This window comes from Acomys minous, assembly GCF_964271855.1.
Source record: "Acomys minous genome assembly, chromosome: 5".
NCBI classification, from domain to species: Eukaryota; Metazoa; Chordata; class Mammalia; order Rodentia; family Muridae; genus Acomys; species Acomys minous.
This window is the reverse complement of record NC_140494.1, coordinates 61,858,159-61,877,594: the sequence shown is the minus strand read 5'-3', so window position 1 is coordinate 61,877,594 and position 19,436 is coordinate 61,858,159. Positions and strand designations below refer to the sequence as shown.

Below are 19,436 nucleotides of genomic sequence, written 5' to 3'. Positions count from 1 at the left end.
AGCTGTTTGCCACTAAGAGTTCTGAATGCACTGCCAAGAAAGGCAGAGCCGTCTTCATCGTGATGTCTATTCACTCTCAGGCTCTGCACTGAGGACTTCCGTACCAAGTCTTTTTACAGAAAAGCATTTTTGATTTTGCCTTTCCATCGGTTTGTGGCTGATGCTTCTCTTGTTTGTCACAGTGGTACAAATTTGGGGTAAGTGGGGACAAGTAAAGTAGCCCATTGGTGAGTGGCTAATTAATTAATGAGCAACATGCTGCGTGTTGTGATTTCGCCCTGGCTCCAGAGTCATTCTTGAGGCAACAACTTGGGATTTTATCAAGATCTAGATATTTGAGGTATTTTATCAAAAATTTGGGAAATGTCACAAGATGAGATTTAAAAAAAAAAAAAGGATTTCCTTTCTGAAAATATTCAAAAATTTAATTGATACAATATATGTATGTGTATTTAGTATGTCCTTTTCTTTAAAAAAAATATGGACAAATGATCTGAACTAGTGCTTCTCAGAATATACACACCAATATCCAAGCATATGAAGGTAAATTTTCAACATCACTAATCATCAAAGAACTACAGAGTGTGGGCCTGGGAGAAGGCTCACAGGGCTTTCTACACAAGCCTGACAACCTGGCCTATATAAACAGCTGAACGTCATAGCTCTCGTATGGATTCTCAGTACTCTTACGCTGAGAGGGGAGGCAGTGGAAACAGGAGAACTACCCAGAAACTCACGGGCCAGCTATTCTGGAATATGAGGTATAGAAACAAGGCAGAAGGAAGAGAGAACTAAGTCCTGAAAGTTGTCTTCTGACCTCCAAACCTTTTCTGAGGCACACTTACACACACACACACACACACACACACACACACACACACACACACACATAAACATACACACACATAAACACACACACAAATATATTTTTGAGATAGGGTTTCTCTGCATAGCTTTGGATGTTCTTGCTTTGTAGGCCAGGCTGGCCTCGAACTCACGGAGACCCACCTGCCTCCACCTCCCCAAGTGCTGGGATTGGCTACAGGCATGCACCACTGCACCCAACTTAATAAAGTGCATTTTTAAAGCATAAAATAATCTTTATAAATACACTGAAAAGAAATGCAAATTAAAATGCCAATGATATAGCATCTCATTCCAGTATTTGGAGGGTGGAGACAGGAGACTGAGAATTCCAGGACAGCCTTGGCTACTGTCTTAGTGATTTTTCTACTGTCTTGACTAACTGCCGTGACCAAGGCAACTTATAAAAGGAAGTTTTTTAATTTGGTAGCTTATAGCTTCAGAGGGTGAGTCCATGATTATCATGCTGGGAGCATGGTAGCAGGCAGGCAGCAGGCATAGCACTGGAGCCGGATCTAAGAACGTAAATCTTGTTCCACAAGCATATGGCAGAGGAGTGCTGACTGGGAGTGGCATGGGCACCCTCTCCAACAAAGCCACACCTACTAATCCTACCCAAACAGTTCCACTAACCGAGGAACAAACATCCAAATATATAAGTCAATTGGAGGTCATTCTTAATTCAAAGCACTGCACAGCTACATAATGAGTTTAATGCTAGCCAGAGCCACAGGAGAGCATGCTTAAGACTCGGAGAAAGAGGAGCCCTTGCACACTGTTGATAAGAATGTACATTCCTACATCTTTCTTGAAAACAGTGTGATTCTTTTTTTTAAATCTAAATATAATGGCTGCTGACAAAGGTTTGTGGGTGTTCAAAAGATAAAGTGGAACACAAGCAAGGAGGTTTATTCAGCCAGATGTTAAATTCTCCTTAGTTGTGGTTGGAGCTTAAGTTTCAACACATGGATTTCCAGAAAAAGATAACTTTGGTGTATCCCATCCATACACCACTAGTGTGACCATGCACATCAAGAAATCCTTGCCTTTCCCTATTTCTCTCCCGTCAAGGTTGATATGGTCACAAGCATTCATCTCATATCCAGGTCAATGAAAATAGCATTACGTAGTGACTTGGCAGCAAGACACCATGACCAAAAACCAAGTTGGAGAGGAAAAGGGTTTATTTGGCTTACCTCCACACTGTAGTCCACCATTGAAAGGAAGCCAGAACAGAAACTCAAACATGGCAAGAGCTTGATACAGAAGCTATGGAGGCATGCTGCTTGTTGCTTCGCTTCTTGCCTTGCTCAGCCTGCTTTCACATAGCACCCAGGACGACCAGCCCAGGGATGGCACCATCCACAATGGGCAAGGCTCTTCTCCATCAATCACTAATTATGAAAAGCCAGGCATGGTGGTGCATGCCTTTAATCCCAGCACTCGGGAGGCAAAGGCACATGGATAGCTGTGAGTTCGAGGCCAGCCTGGTTTACAAAGCAAGTCCAGGACAGCCAAGTCTAACACAGAGAAACCTTGTCTCAAAAAACAAACAAAAAACAAACAAACAAACAAAAAACAAACAAAAAAAAAAAGAAGAAAAGAAAAGAAAGAAAAAAGAAAAAGAAAAGAAAAAAGGCCAATCTTAGCAAGGCATTTTCTCAACTGAGGCTCCCTCCTTTCAAATGACTTTAGCTTGTGTTGACATAAAACTCTCAAGCACACAGAGGCAACTGGGAATCCGGGCAATTCTGCCTTGCCCTCCTCGAGCTCTTTGGCTCCTCGGAAGGGAGAAAAAGCCACTGTTACACACTAGAAAATGTTCAGAGATATGAGGGGGCTTGTCAGTGGTAGACTCTGTGGTTTGCTTGTTAAGGTTAGCTTGTAAAGACCTTCTAGAAGTCAGAATTAGAAGAAAGAGTGTAAGGTGAGAAAGGTGGCTGGATACCATGACCAGATGTTCAGAAATGAAATCACAATAGTCTTCTCCACTGGTATTTCTGAATGCTTTGAGCATTTCACAGAACTCTCAGAACCGTGAGCATCTGTTTATGCCATCAGTTGTCAGTTCAAATCATCGCTTCCCCTGACAGCTGATGATGAATGAGCTTAAGTTTTATCTCAGACAAATGCACTGTGGTTTAATATATGGTTTTGCTTATGGAAGCACCCTGGGACTCGATCCAAAGATCCATTTCTAGTTAAAAACTGAGCTCAGAGTTCTGCTTTACTAAGCTTCAAAGCTTTGAAGTTGGGCTGCATCTGGGTTTCACTTCACATCCCTCCCACAACAGGCATGCAGGAAAATGTCAGGTAGAAACAGTTACCTTGGTTACGTGGTCCTTTCTTATCATAGACCACTAACCACTGTATCCAGATAAGTCCCTGCCAACAGGACAGTACTGTGGTACTTGCCAAAGAAGCTGTCTGATGTCACATCAATGTGCTAAAAATGATGGCCAACCTGGACACCCAGGCTCCTTCACTGGAGGCCGCACGGGTGTTGACTCTTGGCACTTACAGCTGTTTGCTTTTTGAATGGTGTCCTGTTTCTATGGCTCCCAGTGCTGGCTCACATTACAGTCAAGTGGAAGCAAGAAAAAACCTGAGCAAGCCCTGCACGAGAAGATAGGCTTGCTGCAATGTCAGGTTTCTCGGTAGTTGAGCAGAGCACAGCTACAAGCTCTCCTGCCCTTCCCAAGGCTTTGGCAGAAGGCGGCGGTGGAGCTGGGGATGTGGGCCTGTCACGTTAGAGCCTCAATCACGCTGACCCTCGCTGCTGGGGAGACACTGTGCAGGCACTGCTGGAGAAGAAGGGGCGTGAGGGAGGGTGGAAAGACAGCAGAGGGTAAGGACAACTGTGCAGCCCCGGACAGGCTGAGTGGAGTTCCAACATATGCAATCAGCACCAGGAAGTCTAGATAGCTATGCGCGCGCGCACACACACACACACACACACACACACACACACACACACACACACACACACGATAGATAGATAGATGATTCATAGATGATACATAGATGATACATAGATAGATAGATGATAGATAGATAAATAAATAGATAGATGATACATAGATGAGATAGATAGATAGATAGATAGATAGCCTAATGAGAGCAAGTGAGACTGCACAGCAGGCTAAGACCCTTGCTGCCAAGCCTGACAACCTGAGATTGATCTCTAGGACCCACACAGTGGAAGGAGAAAACTGACACATGATATCTACATGTTCGCTCTAACAGATATGTTACTGCCCCCTTCACAAGCAAAGAAATGTAAAAAAAAAAAATAGTAATTGTTTCAATGTTATAATGAAGCCCATTATTTGTAATTTAAGGATTTTTTAAAAAATTTTTAAAAAGAGGTCATAGAGCTCAGTAGTAGAATCGATGTCTAGCTTGCACAAGGTACTAGGTTCAATCACTAGTGAAACACACACACATACAATTAATAATAATAATAAACAACCTTTAATGATAATACATTTCTAAAAATTAAAAAATATAGTCAGTGGAGTCATGAATCATCTGATAAGAATAGAAGACCTTACCTTGGGGCAGTGAGCCTCTAAGAGCTTGAATGAGCTGTAAAACAATCAATCAATCAATAAATCTGTAAAACAAAAGTTCAGTGATGAATTCCTGAGGCAATCCAGTTACAACTGTATTTGGGCTAGAGGCAGGAGGCCAGGGACCCTGTGCACACCCACTGCCTCCTGCATGCCTATCAGGCCTGAGCTATAGAACGTATCCATTCTTCTGTTCAAGCTTTGTTGAAGTACCTTAGCCAGGTGGAAGCAGAAAGGCCAGGTCATAGGTCACCATGGGAATAGTCAGAGTTGATGGTGATGGTGACATAGACCAGTAGGACACTCTTTGACATTTGCAACCTTAAGCTTGAAATACTATCCCTAAAGTAGAGATGAGGAAGCAGGCTCAGAGAGGAAGTCCACAGGGTACCATAGCGAAGAGACCAGAGTTAGGTGTGTGCCCCAGATCTCTTTCCCTTTTATGTTCCACTGAACTTCTGTGTCCATTGAAGCAAAAACCCAATAGCACAGATAAGGTCAGGCCAGAGAGATGAAAGAAATGGACTTAGTCAAATTCCCCTTCAGTCCTACTATTCTGAATGTTGGGGCAAAAGTGATGACACTGGGCCACTCAAGTCATCAAAACCCACTTTTAATTTTCTCTGAAGGACAGGACTGGCCTCAGAACCAGGACCAGGATGAGTCTGTAGTTGAGAGATGCTTAAGTGGGGATGATATGCAAACGGCACGGAGGACGGCACATCTTCTAGGTCAGTGTACTGACCTGTCTCACACGCCTGGAAAAAATTTTTTCAAGTAGTGCAAATATATAGACTTTTCTTTGACCATTACTACTTACACCACAATAACAGAATAACTATCATTGTAGAATTTGCATTGCCTTAGGCATTATAAGCAATCTAGAGATGTATTTAAACTGCCCAGCATGCACATGCACGTGTGTGTGTGTGTGTGTGTGTGTGTGTGTGTGTGTTATAGCACATTAAAGTTCTATATCATTTTATATAAAAGACTTAGGGGTCTACAGGTAGTCTGGGAAGCAATTCTTCTCATATACCAGGAGATAAAGGTCTACATTTTTGTTGGGCATATATATCTAAGGCAGAAAGGTGAGGGCTGTCTTGATAAGATGAAAAATAAATTATTCCAAGTAGCAATCATACAGTGTGTGTAGATATGATGAAAATGAAGGTTTGAGTTGGTTCAAGAATAAAAGAAAACTTCAGAGCTTGGGAAGGAAAGGGCTCTGGCTGAGGGTAGAGACGGATGTAGTTTAAGCTAAGGAGACTGATGTAAACAGACATGTAGGTTGCAGAAGCTACGATGTGTTGGGGTGGTGGTGCTGGGAGAAGGCCCTGTACTAAGAACTATTCTGCCCAATGTGACTGTGTAGTGGGGTGTGTCACCTGGCCTCTCAAAGCCCGCATTTACATCACAGGAAGCATAGGCTGTTAAGCAGGCTCAATCTACCCATTCAAGTGTAGATTGAGTCACTGCCTATGTCTAGGACCCTGGAATAAACAAAAGAGGAAGGCCCTGTCCTCTCTGTCCTTCAGCACGAGTTGACCGAAGAAGAACACAACAAAGAAGCGTCACTTGATTGTAACCGTGATGGAGGCCTGAGGGAGTCGCAGGAATTTATGAGGCCAGTCGATTGGAGTCAGGACAAAGAGTAGGGAGGCGGAGAGGGGTTCTAGGAAACAAAACAGCTTGATGGGATCCTGTGCAAGAAGAGCAGTTTAGAATGTGTGAGGGAAGAGGGCTGTGATAGCCGCGCGCAGTGACATGCCATTTTAATTTCATAGCTGTCGAGACAGAGGCGGGAGACTCCTGAGTGTTGCTGGCTGCCACGTCAGAAGAATCCGTGAAGTCTGCGTTCAAAGGAAGACCCTGTCTCAAAAGTAAGACGGAAAGCAACTGAGGAAGACTTGTGGTTGAAACTGTGCAGAGCACAGTAGGGGCAGAGCAGAAGGCAGGCACAGGCAGAGCTCTGAAGTAATAAACTTTATCTTGGTCACTTTTTAAGCATTTTTATGTTGAAGATAAGGGGAGAGCTGGAGAGAGGAAGGGAGTGATGAAAATGTCTAAGCATGAAAATATAGGTTGGCTCGTGAATTTGCATTTCCATAGCCACTCGTACATTCATTTGCACATGCGTGTAACAGGAGGAGAGACCACCAAGGAACTTTTGTAAAGTTTGAAATTATCCCAGTGTAACTATTGAATGGACAAAGCCATCAGGAGGAACTTAGAAGATTAATATTTCTTGGGGGAAAAAAAGTCTGACACTAATTTCTTTTATATTTATTTTGATAGATTTCCATTCTAGAAACAATAGCTAATATTGGCTGAAGGCTGAAGGTTTCCTGTGCCCTGGATTCAGGTCTGAGTGACATACAAGAGAAATATTCTTCCATTTAAATGTCATGACCCAGACATATAAAGTTTATCATTATCCCCAATTTCCTGACGGGGAATAGACACTAGAAAGTCCACTGGTCCCCTGGCCTGGGATCATCCAGTTAGTAAGAAGAATCAGGATTTATATTTGGGTGCAGAGTCTAGCTCACAAGCTCGCAGAGACTCCTTTTCCAAAACAAGGTCACAAGCAACACAGACATCTGGCTAGTCCGAACGGGTAGGTCGACTGTGCATTACACATTAATCTCCCGTGAGTTGATTTGTATGACGCCATCCTCTAGAGTTCCATTCCTTCCAGTGAACTAATAAGGCTGAGGTTCCAAACTACAAACCCAGCTGTGGAGCGAGGGCTAGTGTGCAGGAGGATGGTGGGAGAGGAGACAAGAAAGGAAGCGGAAGCTAAGACCGCAAGGCCCTGACAGCGAGCAAACGTACTGACTTGTTTCCTAATGCAGCAAGTAAAGCTCTGAGCTCCTTCCAGACCTGCTTAGAAAAGTGAGGGTGGAGGGGTGCTTTAAGGATGATTATTAAGTACACATAAGAGTCTCACATAGACGGTTTTAATAATTTATTCTTTAGTAATATAAAAAGATAAGAGGGTCTTCAACTGCAGCATTAAATAACGTGTTAGTAAATAGAACAGCACTTTGTTGATGATAGACCGAAGACACGGAACTGAGCTTGGTCTGAAGTATTCATGGGCAGTGCCCAGCAAACACAGGATAAGTGACTTTGACCTTGTCAAATGCCATCTACCTTTTGAGATGTTAAAGTTTCAGGAAAAGAGACACATTAAAAGAAATCTTAATGTTGTGTTACCCGCCCCCTGCCCCCCCCAAAAAATTCTAGGGTTGTTTGATTATTAACATATTTCCTCACCTAACATTAATTAACAAATCATTGTAATATTTTCATGTATACATTAAAATTATATCATAACATTAATACTGTGCTACAAAATTTGTGATGCCTCACATTTGACCCTGGTTTGTGTATAACTCAACCCTTAGAGCAAGGGACGGAAGGAGACTAGAACATATTATTTATTTGTTTCTTGAGAATACATCTCACCTCATGGTAACTGGCTATGGCTATGGTAAGTAGGCTCTGAACCTCATCACTGATTTTGTGACTAAAAATATTTAATGTTTATCTTTTGAAGATCACATCCTAGTCTGAACCCATGGCTTGAACTTGAGCAACCCAGTAGACACACAGAGTTTATAGATGTGTCTATCCAGAAAGCACTAGAACTCATTCATATAAACAGTTTCCAATTGGTAGTTCACAGTGTGGCACATAAACGGCAATTTAATTAAATCACTGAAGGCATAATTGAATAATAGTGGTAATTATTTGTCCTCATATGAAAAAGTTAATTATAAGACAAAGGACATATTATGCCAGATCAAGATAAATTTTAAACAAAACAATATCTTAGACATAAACAAAATTCTTCTTTTTGTCCTGACAAGATTTAACAAGTTAATTCTATTTCAGTCCAAATCATACATACTGAAGGAAATTGCATCTTTTGGCTGAAATGGATAATGTTATTGAGTAATTTTGTCCTTCAAGAACTTGGATAAGTTAGTAAGAATTAGGCAAGTCACTTAATCTCCTTGTTTTCATGTCCCCTGGACTAAGAAATCTCTAGGGTTGTTTTCAGTTTGCAAGTGTCTGTGAATCTATTCATTTATAAATATGATGCTTTGTGCATTTCAAAAAATTTCCACATTGGAAAACTGCATAATCTTCATTATAAAACCAGGTCTCCGTCCAGATTGAAAGGGCCCCAGGAAAGCACAGAATTCCAGAGTGTTTTGCAAGAATATCTTCACTCATTAAAGAATGTTCCTGAGAGAAAACAAGAGCCCTCTGAACAGATTTCCCCACAGAGCAGCTGTGAAAGAGCCCTTCACTGAGGTCATGAGGCTCAGCAACAGCAGCACTCAGGGTGAGACTGTGGGTGACTAGAGGAGTTGGTGACACAGGCGGGCCTTTTTATAACTAAATGTTATACCTTTAGTAAGCTGTTGGTATAGCCATGCTCCAAACTTGTCTATATGCTTATAAAGGGCAGCCATGGCTCTTAGTAGTCTACTTAGACTAATTCATTTGAACTCAACTATTACTATTACTATAATCTTAGAGTTGAAACATAACATGTTTAATTTGCTTAGAGTTTAGAACCTATTAAATGATGGAGCCACATTTGAATAGAAACCGCTTGGGTCTAGAATTCTCCTTCCTTTCAGTCACTCCTTGGAGTATCAATCTGGGCACTGAAAAACCTTGGAATGGTCCAAGACAAGGTGACATATGAATGGCTGCCGTGTGCTAGGAGACTGGGGACTAAGGGAGATTAAATAATGCGGACGTGCTGCTGCCCCTATGCACCGGTAGAGTGTAACGGGGACTTAAACAGAAGCAGAGGCAAAAAAAGGAAGGCAGCATTTGAAAAATAAGATTTGGCTAAGTAAAGTAGAAGGATGGTCTCCTTGGGTTGGACTGTGGAATTTAGGGTGTGCTAATGAGCGAGCTTGCCTGCCCAGACAATAAGACAAGCATTAGGTGGATGGTATGTGGCTATTAGAAACTTCTGAGTGCTGTGCTCTTACCCAGTGTAGACTGTTCTGCGATTCTGTAGGCAATAAGGAAGCACTTGGCTTGGACTATGGGGTGTGACTCTGATGATAGACTACCAGGCTGTAGGCTAACTGAGAGGAGTGAGGAATTAAACCAGGATAGCTTCAATGACAAACTCAAAGAGTTGCAGTGTGGTAGATGCCATGATGTGGGTGCCAAGACTTCCCCTTCAAGAATAATGGTCTTACTATTCAGGCCACTGGGACAGCTGCCAACAAAGATCTCTCAGCTGTCAACTCCCTTCACCCAAGGCCATGCCTTCTTCCTCTGAGGGTTTCGCCAGATGATTGATTACTGTTTGGGGGTACGAAGGACTCTGCCTTTCATCATAACCCAGGACATCTCGAAGGGTCATTCCCAGCTATAAAACTCAAGATTCTGAATATTGCTGATGAACTTTCTTTGTCCAGTCCTGCCTTAATCCCTTCTCCAGGGCAGACTTTACTGGGAACATTTCTACAAAACCTCTACGCAAACTGCTGCTTCAGAGACGATGTCCTGGGAAATCCCACTCGCCTGTGAAGAGTTATAGAGTGCACTACTACAGCAACAAGAGCACAGGTGAACAGGCATCTAGGCTGGGACGCAGCAAGTGATAGGCAAGATTCAGTAATGATGGTGCTCCTCCATAGGACCTAGAATAATGCTCATCCAAACCAGTGTGATCTCTCCCACACACAACTGCGAAAGGAACTCAATGGTTTCTCTAACTCGCCATTACAATCCATTTTCTGTAGATGGACCTTCAAATTCTCCTGTTATATACAGAGCAAATTACAAATCCTGCAGGCTAACAATGCTCTACCTAATCAGGCCCCCAGATAGCCTGCAACCTCCCCATGCCCGCTAGGCTCCACCTGGCCCCTTCTGTCAGTTCTAGAACATGCCCACTACATGCTTGCTCATGCTCCAGATACCCCCATGGCTCTGGCTCTCATATCATGTACCCCTCTCTGCGCCAAACTATGCCATTTGAAAGAGCAAGCCCTGTCACTATTCCTTAAATATTCTTATTTTTTTCTTCTTCTTAAAAAAAGCTCATTTCAAGTTGACAATGATCTGTCATTCATCTATATGTTGTCAGTTTCTCCCTTTAGAACACAAGGTCACAAGCACAAGAATCCTGTCACCCCTTCCCTCTTTCATAGCCCTGGCCAGGCAGTCACTGAGCTCATGAGTTAATGACAAGCAGGGGAACGGGAAGAAAGCACGTTCAGTAGAGAATGTGATTCCAGCTCTGGTCATTTGAGCCTGAACAGTCTTGACAGCAGTCAGAGTTGATGTTTACAAGACCGCTACCAGTTCAGGTTACTTGGTAGAGACAGAGAGGTGTAAGTTCCGTAGCGTGAGTGCACTGTAAAGTGTGCGGGAGATGATGCTCTCTAACTGCCACTGTTGGCTTGTTTTGAATTTTTAAAAAATCGTATTCTTTCAATAAAGCAAAGCACAATATAGGCAGGTTTAATAAAAGAAATATTATCACTGGTGTGGTGGCGCATGTCTTTAATCCCAGCACTTGGGAGGCAGAGGCTGGTGGATCATTGTGAGTTTGAGGCCAGCCTGGTCTACAAAGTGAGTCCAGAACAGACAAGGTTACACAGAGAGACCTTGTCTCAAAAAACAAAAAACAAAAAACAAAACAAAACAAAAAAAAACAAAAACAAAAAAAAAAAGAAAAGAAAAAGAAAGAAAGAAAAGAGAAAAAAAGAAAAGAAAATCCAGTGATTCATAATGCCAAACAACTCTAATATAAGTCTGTCAAACTTCCTGCTGCTAAATCACTTGGGGTGAAATTAAGACATAAAAGCAGAGAACAAACTATTTCGCGAAGTCCAAAGAAGCTCCTGGTTTTAGCTGATTTTGAGTATAAAGTAAAAAGACATTTTCAAGTTGAAGAAAGGAGGAGCCTACTAAAGGTACATAGCAGTGTGAGAGAATCCAGTCACGATTGTGGGAGAGGAAAGGCCTTACAGAGAAACAAGGCTGAACTTAATGAAATAGCAGCCTAAAAAGTGGGGAAGAGCCTGGAACACATTGGCACAGGAGACAACTTCCTGAACAGAACACCAACAGCCCAGGCCTTAAGGTCAACAATTAAAAATGGGACCTCATGAGGCTGAGAAGCTTCTGTAAGGCAGGAGACACTGTCAACAGAGCAAAGTGACAGCCTACAGACTGGGAAAAGTTCTTCACCAACCCTACATCTGACAAAGGGCTAATATCCAAAATATATAAAGAACTCAAGAAATTAAATACCACCAAACCAAATAACTCAATTGAGAAACGGGGATCAGAACTAAACAGAGAATTCTCAACAGAGGAATATCAAATGGCTGAGAAATACTTAAAGAAATGCTCAATGTCCTTAGTCATGAGAGAAATGCAAATCAAAATGACTCTGAGATTCCATCTTACACCCATCAGAATGGCTAAGATAAAAAATTCAAGTGACACCACATGCTTTTGAGAATGTGTTGAGAGAGGAACACTCCTTCATTGCTGGTGGGAATGCAAACTAGTACAACCACTTTGGAAATCTATCTGGTGCTATCTCAGAAAACTGGGAATACGGCTTCCTCAAGACCCAGCTACTCCACTCCTTGGAATATACCCAGAAGATGTACCAGCACACAATAAGGACATATGCACAACCATGTTCATAGCAGCCTTATTCATAATAGCCAGAACATGGAAACAGCCTAAGTGTCCCTCAGTAGAAGAATGGATAAAGAAACTGTGGTACATTTACACTATGGAATACTACTCAGCTATTAAAAACAAGGAATTCCCAAAATTTGTGGACATAAGAGTTGAGTGAATTAACCTAGATGGTTATATCAAATGGTATATACTCACTTATAACTAGACACTAGCCCAAGGGACATGTCCTATGAAAGTCTTTACCTACCAGAAAAGTGGGATAGACATGAGGACATCCTTTTGGGACTCTAGGTGAGAGATGTATGGGAGAATGGGGAAATAAAAGGATCCAGAGGATCCTAGAAACCTGTAAGTAGAACACTATGATGGGCAGATCTGGGCCCAGGGGTTCTGCACAAACTATGGCACCAAGCAAGGACAATATGTGCAGTAAACATTGAACCCCTACCCAGATCTAGCCAAGGGACAGGACATTCTGTACAAATGAGTGATGAGTGGGGACTGACTTTCACTTGAACTCTGGTGTCCCATATTTGACCACGTCCCCTTGAGGGGGGACGTGGTGGCACTCAGAGATAGGCTACCAAGAAGAGGAGGTCCCCCTCAGTCACAGTCATAGGGGAGGGGAATAGAGTGAAAGTGGGAGGGAGGGAGGAATGAGAGGATAGAAGGGATGGGATAACAATTTAGATGTAATATGAATAAATAAATAAACAAATTTAAATAAATAAACAAATTTAAATAAATAAATAATTTAAAAAGTAAGAAACAGCAGCTACTTTGACATATAATAAAAATCGAACCAGAGTGAGGGGACAGCTCAGTCTGTAAAACACTTGTCATGCACATATGGGGACCTCAGCCAGATCTCTAGCATTCACATAGCAACAAAAACAATAATTAAAGCTCCAAAATTACAGGAAAAAAAAAAAGACGTGGTGGTGTGTACCCAGTGGGTGGTGGTAATCCCAGTGCTGAGAAGGCAGAGACAGGAGGATCCCTAGGGTTCAGTGGCCAGCCAGTGTAACCTAACAGTCAAGCCCAGATCACAGTGAGACACCTGTGGTTGACCTCTGTCCACTGCACAATGTGCATGTGCCACACAAACATGTGTTCACATGTACACACACACACACACACACACACACACACACACACACACACCCCTGAAGCAGGCATGCACAAGAGAAAGCAGTAGACCCTTACCAATAAAGACTCAGGAAAGGAACTTAGTGTTGCCAACTCGATAGGATGTAGAGCCACACGGAGACGTGGTCTGGGCATGTCTGGAAGGAAGAGATTGCTTAGCTGAGGTGAAAGCAGGCTGTGCTGCTTCCCACACTTGGGCCCTAAGACTGCAGCGAGAGGAGAAAGTGGACTGGGCAGCGACATGCATCCCTTTGGGCATCCTGACTGCAGAGGCAGGATGACATCTGCCATCATCCCCTCCCATTCAGAACTGTACCCCAGTCCATGAGCAAAAAATAAACCTTTTCTTCTTTAGGCTGCTCTGTCACAACAGTGGGGCTAGTTGTTAACCCACGGACTAGGGAGAAACAGAGAGGACTTCTGAATGTGTCCTTTGGGAACAACAAAGCCAGAACCCAGCTACACCAAAGCCTTAACTGTACAGGTAGCTGCTTATGAGAGCCTGGCCAAGCTAGAAGTGTTAGGAGGAGTGAGTGGCCAGCCATAATAGCTGTAACTCCACCTCCTGGAGTACAGTCCAGGAGGCATCAGGAGAGTGAGTTGGAGGCCCAAAGGTAGTAGTTTGAGTGATTTTAGGGCCTCGGGTAAGTTACTGAACACCTTTACCCTTATGAAAAACAAAATAAACACATACCACCACAACCACCACCACCACAACCACCATGACACAACCACCAGAACCAGCACCAGCACCAACACCCCATAAGGCCCAAATAAGCAAAACCCAAAAAGTGATGACAATCTCTTCTATAATTGAGTCCAGAGATATAGAGTGGGATGGACCGGTACCCAACAGGCCACAAGTGTCCAGTACATGTTTGTTGTTGTTAAATGATGCACATTATTATTATTATCCAATGACTAAGGAGACCGAGAGCTGCTTTTTTCCAGTGTCTTCTAAGCGACTGTGGATAATAGCAATGCTGGAATCTGCTGCTGTGTGTACACCTTCATCAACTCTTTCTTTGAGCTCTTGGCTCTTCATCCTTAGGAAGAGAATGGTGACTATGACAAAAAAACTATTACTAAAAGAGAATACTGGGTTAATAAGCCATGAACATGACCTCTCACCCTGAAGACACCTACAAAGCTGTTTTTCTTTCCTAAATTAAAGCCAACGAGGCTAAGCTGACAGATTCTAATGGCGTTCCCTGCGTAGTCAGGCTAGGTTCACAGTTTGAGCATAAGATCTGATGATTAAACAAAATATCTTGGGCAAGTCAGGGAGAAGAAATTCCAAGCTACAGACTTTCCCCGTGAGAGCAGTGACCTCAGTTACCTTACGTTCCAGTGGGGAAACCAACCACGCAAATGTCCCTGTTTACCAGAGCTGTCATAGTGATGGCCACTTCTGTTTTCCGATAGGGGACCAAGCCGTGTACTAGATTAGGTACCTGAAGAAATCCCAAAGGATGTTGCTGCTATTTAAATTAATTATTTAACTCACTCCTATTTTCCAGCTACCCAGTATTTCAGTGACCTTGAGTCATGCCTGCTGGCAAATGTGTAACCATTGAAAAGTCTTGGCAGTCAGATTGCAAACAAAAGCACCCTCTCTTATAGTGCTCTTGGTTTTACACCGAATAGTGAAGTCTGTGAATTAAGTGTATTAGTTAGAATAATATATTCAGGGATTTAAGGAATTTGGGTCAGGTTTTATATCAACCCCACTACCTCTGGCTGGACCTCAGCTCAATCCTTTAATCTTCCGGCTTCTTGCTCCATCTGTAAGCGAGATGCCTCTGGCAAAGCACTGAGTGCAGTAGCTGTAGGAATAAATTAAATAATGGACTTAATATAACCACCGAGAATGGAGCAGATTGCTCTTTTGTGGGATCCATTAGCTCAACTGAGAATATTAGCACAGGACTCGCGGAGTGTGTGATTGATGTAAGAAGTAAGAAAGCATCCATTTGCATTCTGGGCTCTGCCCTAAAATGACACTGGGTAACAGAGAAAGAATATGCAGGGGGTTGGAGAAAGCAGGAACAGAGGAGGGTGACGGATAAGTGGAAAGGAGGAGGGCAGCGGGGAGAGAAGGGAAGAGTGAGGCAGGTGTGGAGACAGAAGAAGGAAAAAGAAGAGGAGGAGGAAGAGATGGAGGAAGAAGAGAGGAGGAGGAGAAAGAGGAGGAGGAGGAAAAAGAGGAGGAGAAGGAGAAAGAGGAGGAGGAGAAGAGGAGGAGGAGGAGAGGAGGAGGAGAAAGAGGAGGAGGAGGAGGAGAAGAAGAGGAGGAGAGAAGAAGGAGGAGGGGGAGGAGGAGGAGGAGGCTGCAGCTGTAGAGGCAGGCCAGAAATCCAGGTTGCTAAGAGGAACAGGGAAAATGCGAAATGAAGATTCCAACCAGACCAGAGCTCATTGGAACCCTGAGCAAAGGAGGCGGGATGGGGAAAGATGGATAGGGTTTATTCCCCCAGCTTATGCCTACCTTCCTTTCAGAGGTTTTCTCGGCCTGCTGTTCTTCAATGACTCTCAAGCCCAGGCTTCTGCCTCAGCAAGATGTCTTTAACAACCTGAGGCAGTTAACTTTCCCCAGTTTAACAAGATACATGAAAGAGACTGGTCTCTAGTTGCCCAGGGTGCTAGCAAATGGTACAAGGAAGGGAGGAAGACTATTCCGTAGGTATCTCAGCAGACATTCTCAGCCTTCACATAACCTCAAGCTATGCCCTCTCTGGACAGCTGACTGTTCTAACCACGCCACCTATCACATATTTAAATAAATAGGTGCATATGTTTAAAATGACAATAACGGTGAGATCCATCGCATGTATCACTTGCTTTGTGTGATGCAAATATGCCCTGCATCTTTACTAAAGACAGTGTGGTGGGTAGAGAAAAATGCCTGGCCAAGGATACTAGCAAAATCAACACAGCAATGTTTGTTTTATATAGAAATTAAGTCACTTGATTTTCTCCACAACCCTCCAAACTCTTTGCTTTTAGTTACTCCCATTTTAGAGAAGAGGACTGGGCAAACAAAGACTTGATGTTGTATTTCGTTTGGTTTCAGTGTGAAGACAAAAGAAAACTCTAGGCGACTGAGTATCAACTTTCAACAATAGCAATTTTAAGCTATTCATCAGAAATGTGTGTGTGTGTGTGTGTGTGTGTGTGTGTGTGTGTGTTAGTTCTGCTTGCACAAAATATTGGCCCAAAACATTGGGTTGAGTCCCTTTTAGCTTAGACTTCTGTATATTCCTCATATCAAGACCCTTTTGGCAAGGTTCCTTACAGAGGTTGGCCCAGGAATGACTTTCTCCTAAATGAGACTATGATTTCTTCAACTAGGCAATGAGAGCTTTGGAAACGGGAGTTATGGGAACTCCCACACTTCCCCTAGTTCGTGGTTATGGGGACACCTGGGGTTTACCTTTGTGTTTATATGCCATTATTTGTCCCAACCAGGTTGATTTATCATCATCATCATCATCACCACCACCACCACCACCATCATCATCATCCTTTTTAATGTTTGTCTTTCTAGGTAAACCATCTTAAATCCTTTTTGGAAGAAAGTACAGTATAAATAACTAAAAGACAAACAAAACACAGCCCAGCAGTGCCATGCTAGAGATGTAATAAGTTACCAAGGTATTTTATATGATACCCCTGAGATCATCTTATCTGAAAGAGAATATATTTGAAACAGGATTCTGGGAAGATACTTTCCTTCATGGTGTTTATCATGTTTTTTTTTTAAACATGTCCCTTAAATAGCAGTCCAAACCACTTTGGAGAAAGAATATCAAATCTAGAGATGATTACTCTCATATGTCTTCTTACAGGGATCTAATTAAAGTTTTGAATCTTGTCCAAAACTGTGCTCTACAATAAACTAATTTAAATCTACATTTACCAGTCAGACTTAAAATGAGGAATGGTTTCACCCATTTCAACCATTTGCCAGTGAATAACTAGGCTTAATTTGTAGATTCTTATCTGGCTCCAAAATCTCTTCCAGGAATACAGCATAGCGCGTCTTGCTGATTGACAAGCACTATATACACGAGCTCGTTCACCAAGAGAAGCCTCTTGAGAGGCCAGGACGCTGAGGTTCAACCACACACCTCCTGTCACCTCAATTTCGCTGCTGTTTTTGGTTCTGCAAAGAAGAAAGGTTTTCAGTCCCAGGCTGCTCATTATTGGCATCATTGTGATTTTAAATACGTTCCTATAGAGAAGACAGGGAATCAACAACAACAAAGGGAGAATAGACAATGTCTGGCTCAGAGTATGCGTCCTTTTTTTTTCTTTTCTATTTTTACTTTTTGCTTTTTCAAGAGTATGACTCTTAAACACAAAGTAATTAAATGAGAAGGGCTTCTGTGAGTATTTACAGTTTGGCGTCTCTCTGCCTCATTCGTCTTCAATTTCAGCATGCCTATAACCTACATCTTTACTTCTAAATGTGCAATTTGTCTCTATTTCGTTATTTATTTGACAGGCATCTATGGAGATGTGTCGGGCTCTTTGTATTATACGATTTCAGTAGCAAACAAACATGAGAGCATCTATGACAATACAAGTAGTAGATATTACATAGAGTGGCTCCAGAAAGGGCATATAACAATGGGTCCATCCGTGGTACTTGCAATTGAGCTGTAATTCTTTTAACAATCCTTATTGGTTAATTTGCATTTTTATACAAGGGATAAAAGAATTTACCCTGGCCATCACTGACTGCAGAGTCTTATCAAATGCCTTCACTTGAATTATGTGACTAGTCACATCCAATTATATTTTTAAAGGAGCTTCTTAACAGCAAAAAAACAAAAACAAAAACAACAAAAAAACCCACAAACTATTATTTTGTGTAAACATGAAACTCATCATTTCTAATAGAGAAGTGACCATACTGCTCCTCGCCTAAACATTCCTCAGTGTCGTGAAGGTATCATGGCATTCGGCAAGCTGTGACAAACTCCAAAGTTCTTCCCTATGAAACAGGCATGCATGAGACAGGTGGGGGTTTTTTGTTTTGTTTTGTTTTGTCTTTTTTTTGTTGTTTTTTTCCCTGTGATGGGCAAGCAAGCTTCCAGGTCTTGGTTCCCATACAGGAAAACTTAGGCAATGTGTTTATGTATTCATGAGTGTTTGTATGACTTGTAAAAGCAAGCTAATTTAACTACTCGTGCCTGAGACAGAGTCCTCTTTGCAGCTGCATGTCTACCTAGTGAGTTGCACCGGGTGCTCAGTGTGGCTGGAGCAGGGTGGACAGGCTACTTTGCTTGTTTTCTCTTTTAAGAGGGCCACCCAAACTGCATAAACCTCAGGCCCCACAAGACCTGCATCTGCTCCTACGTGCTCCTACGTGTGGGAAGAGAACCCACTTCCCAGGTGTGCTGTGAGGGCTAAACGGTAAGGCCACAGAGGTCAGCATTTTATGCAAGTGAAAATCAATGGTGTTGTCTTGTCTGGGTTTTAATTTTTTTTTTCACATGAAAAATGAGTCTACAGTTCTGGGCAACAAGACCTTGCTATGAATTTCTTGGGCTCTCAATATCTTTGGATCTCTTTGGTTATAAAAAAAAAAAAAGAAATGTTTGTATTTTGTTTACTTTAAGCACAAAGACAGTAATATTCATATATATTAAAACACTTAAATCTATTTTCCTTCTTACTTGAAAACAAATGAAAATACTTTTCTTTTTTGGGGGGGCTCCTAAAAGTTGTGCAAAGAACAAAGGCTTTCAGTCCCAGCATGCTCATTATCGGTATCATCATAATGTCAAATAAGTTCCTATAAAGAAGAGAAGAGGAGGAAACGAACAACAAAGGGAGAATAGACAACGCCTGGGCTCAGAGCATGAGGTCCCCCCACCCCCCCTTTTTTTCCCCCACACATAGATGCTGTGTCTAATGGGAAAGGCAGGATTCTCAAATACGAATAATAAGATTTCTCAAGCTGTGGCGAAGAATGAGGATAAAGAAAAGGGAACACGGCACAACTTAAATGAGGGTGGCTTTAGTAAACAGACCAGAAACAGTCCAAGGGACAGCTGCGGGTAGTTAGTGTTCCAAATGCGCACTTTAATGGAGTTGGCCACTCAGACACCCTTAGTGGCTGTACTTTGA

The 19,436-nt window shown here is 42.4% G+C and overlaps 1 protein-coding gene across 1 annotated transcript in view; it reads right to left on the bottom strand.

Annotated features, from left to right (window-relative positions):
- Nucleotides 1–19,436, bottom strand: part of LOC311598370 (uncharacterized protein) — a gene marked incomplete at its 5' end in the record, with an annotated part of 76,334 nt that overhangs the window by 55,393 nt on the left and 1,505 nt on the right. The window contains 2 exons of the mRNA XM_084783435.1: nt 4,419–4,452; nt 13,356–13,435. Of these exons, the coding sequence (XP_084639561.1) occupies nt 4,419–4,452; nt 13,356–13,435 (114 nt within the window). The remainder of the gene's footprint in view (nt 1–4,418; nt 4,453–13,355; nt 13,436–19,436) is intronic.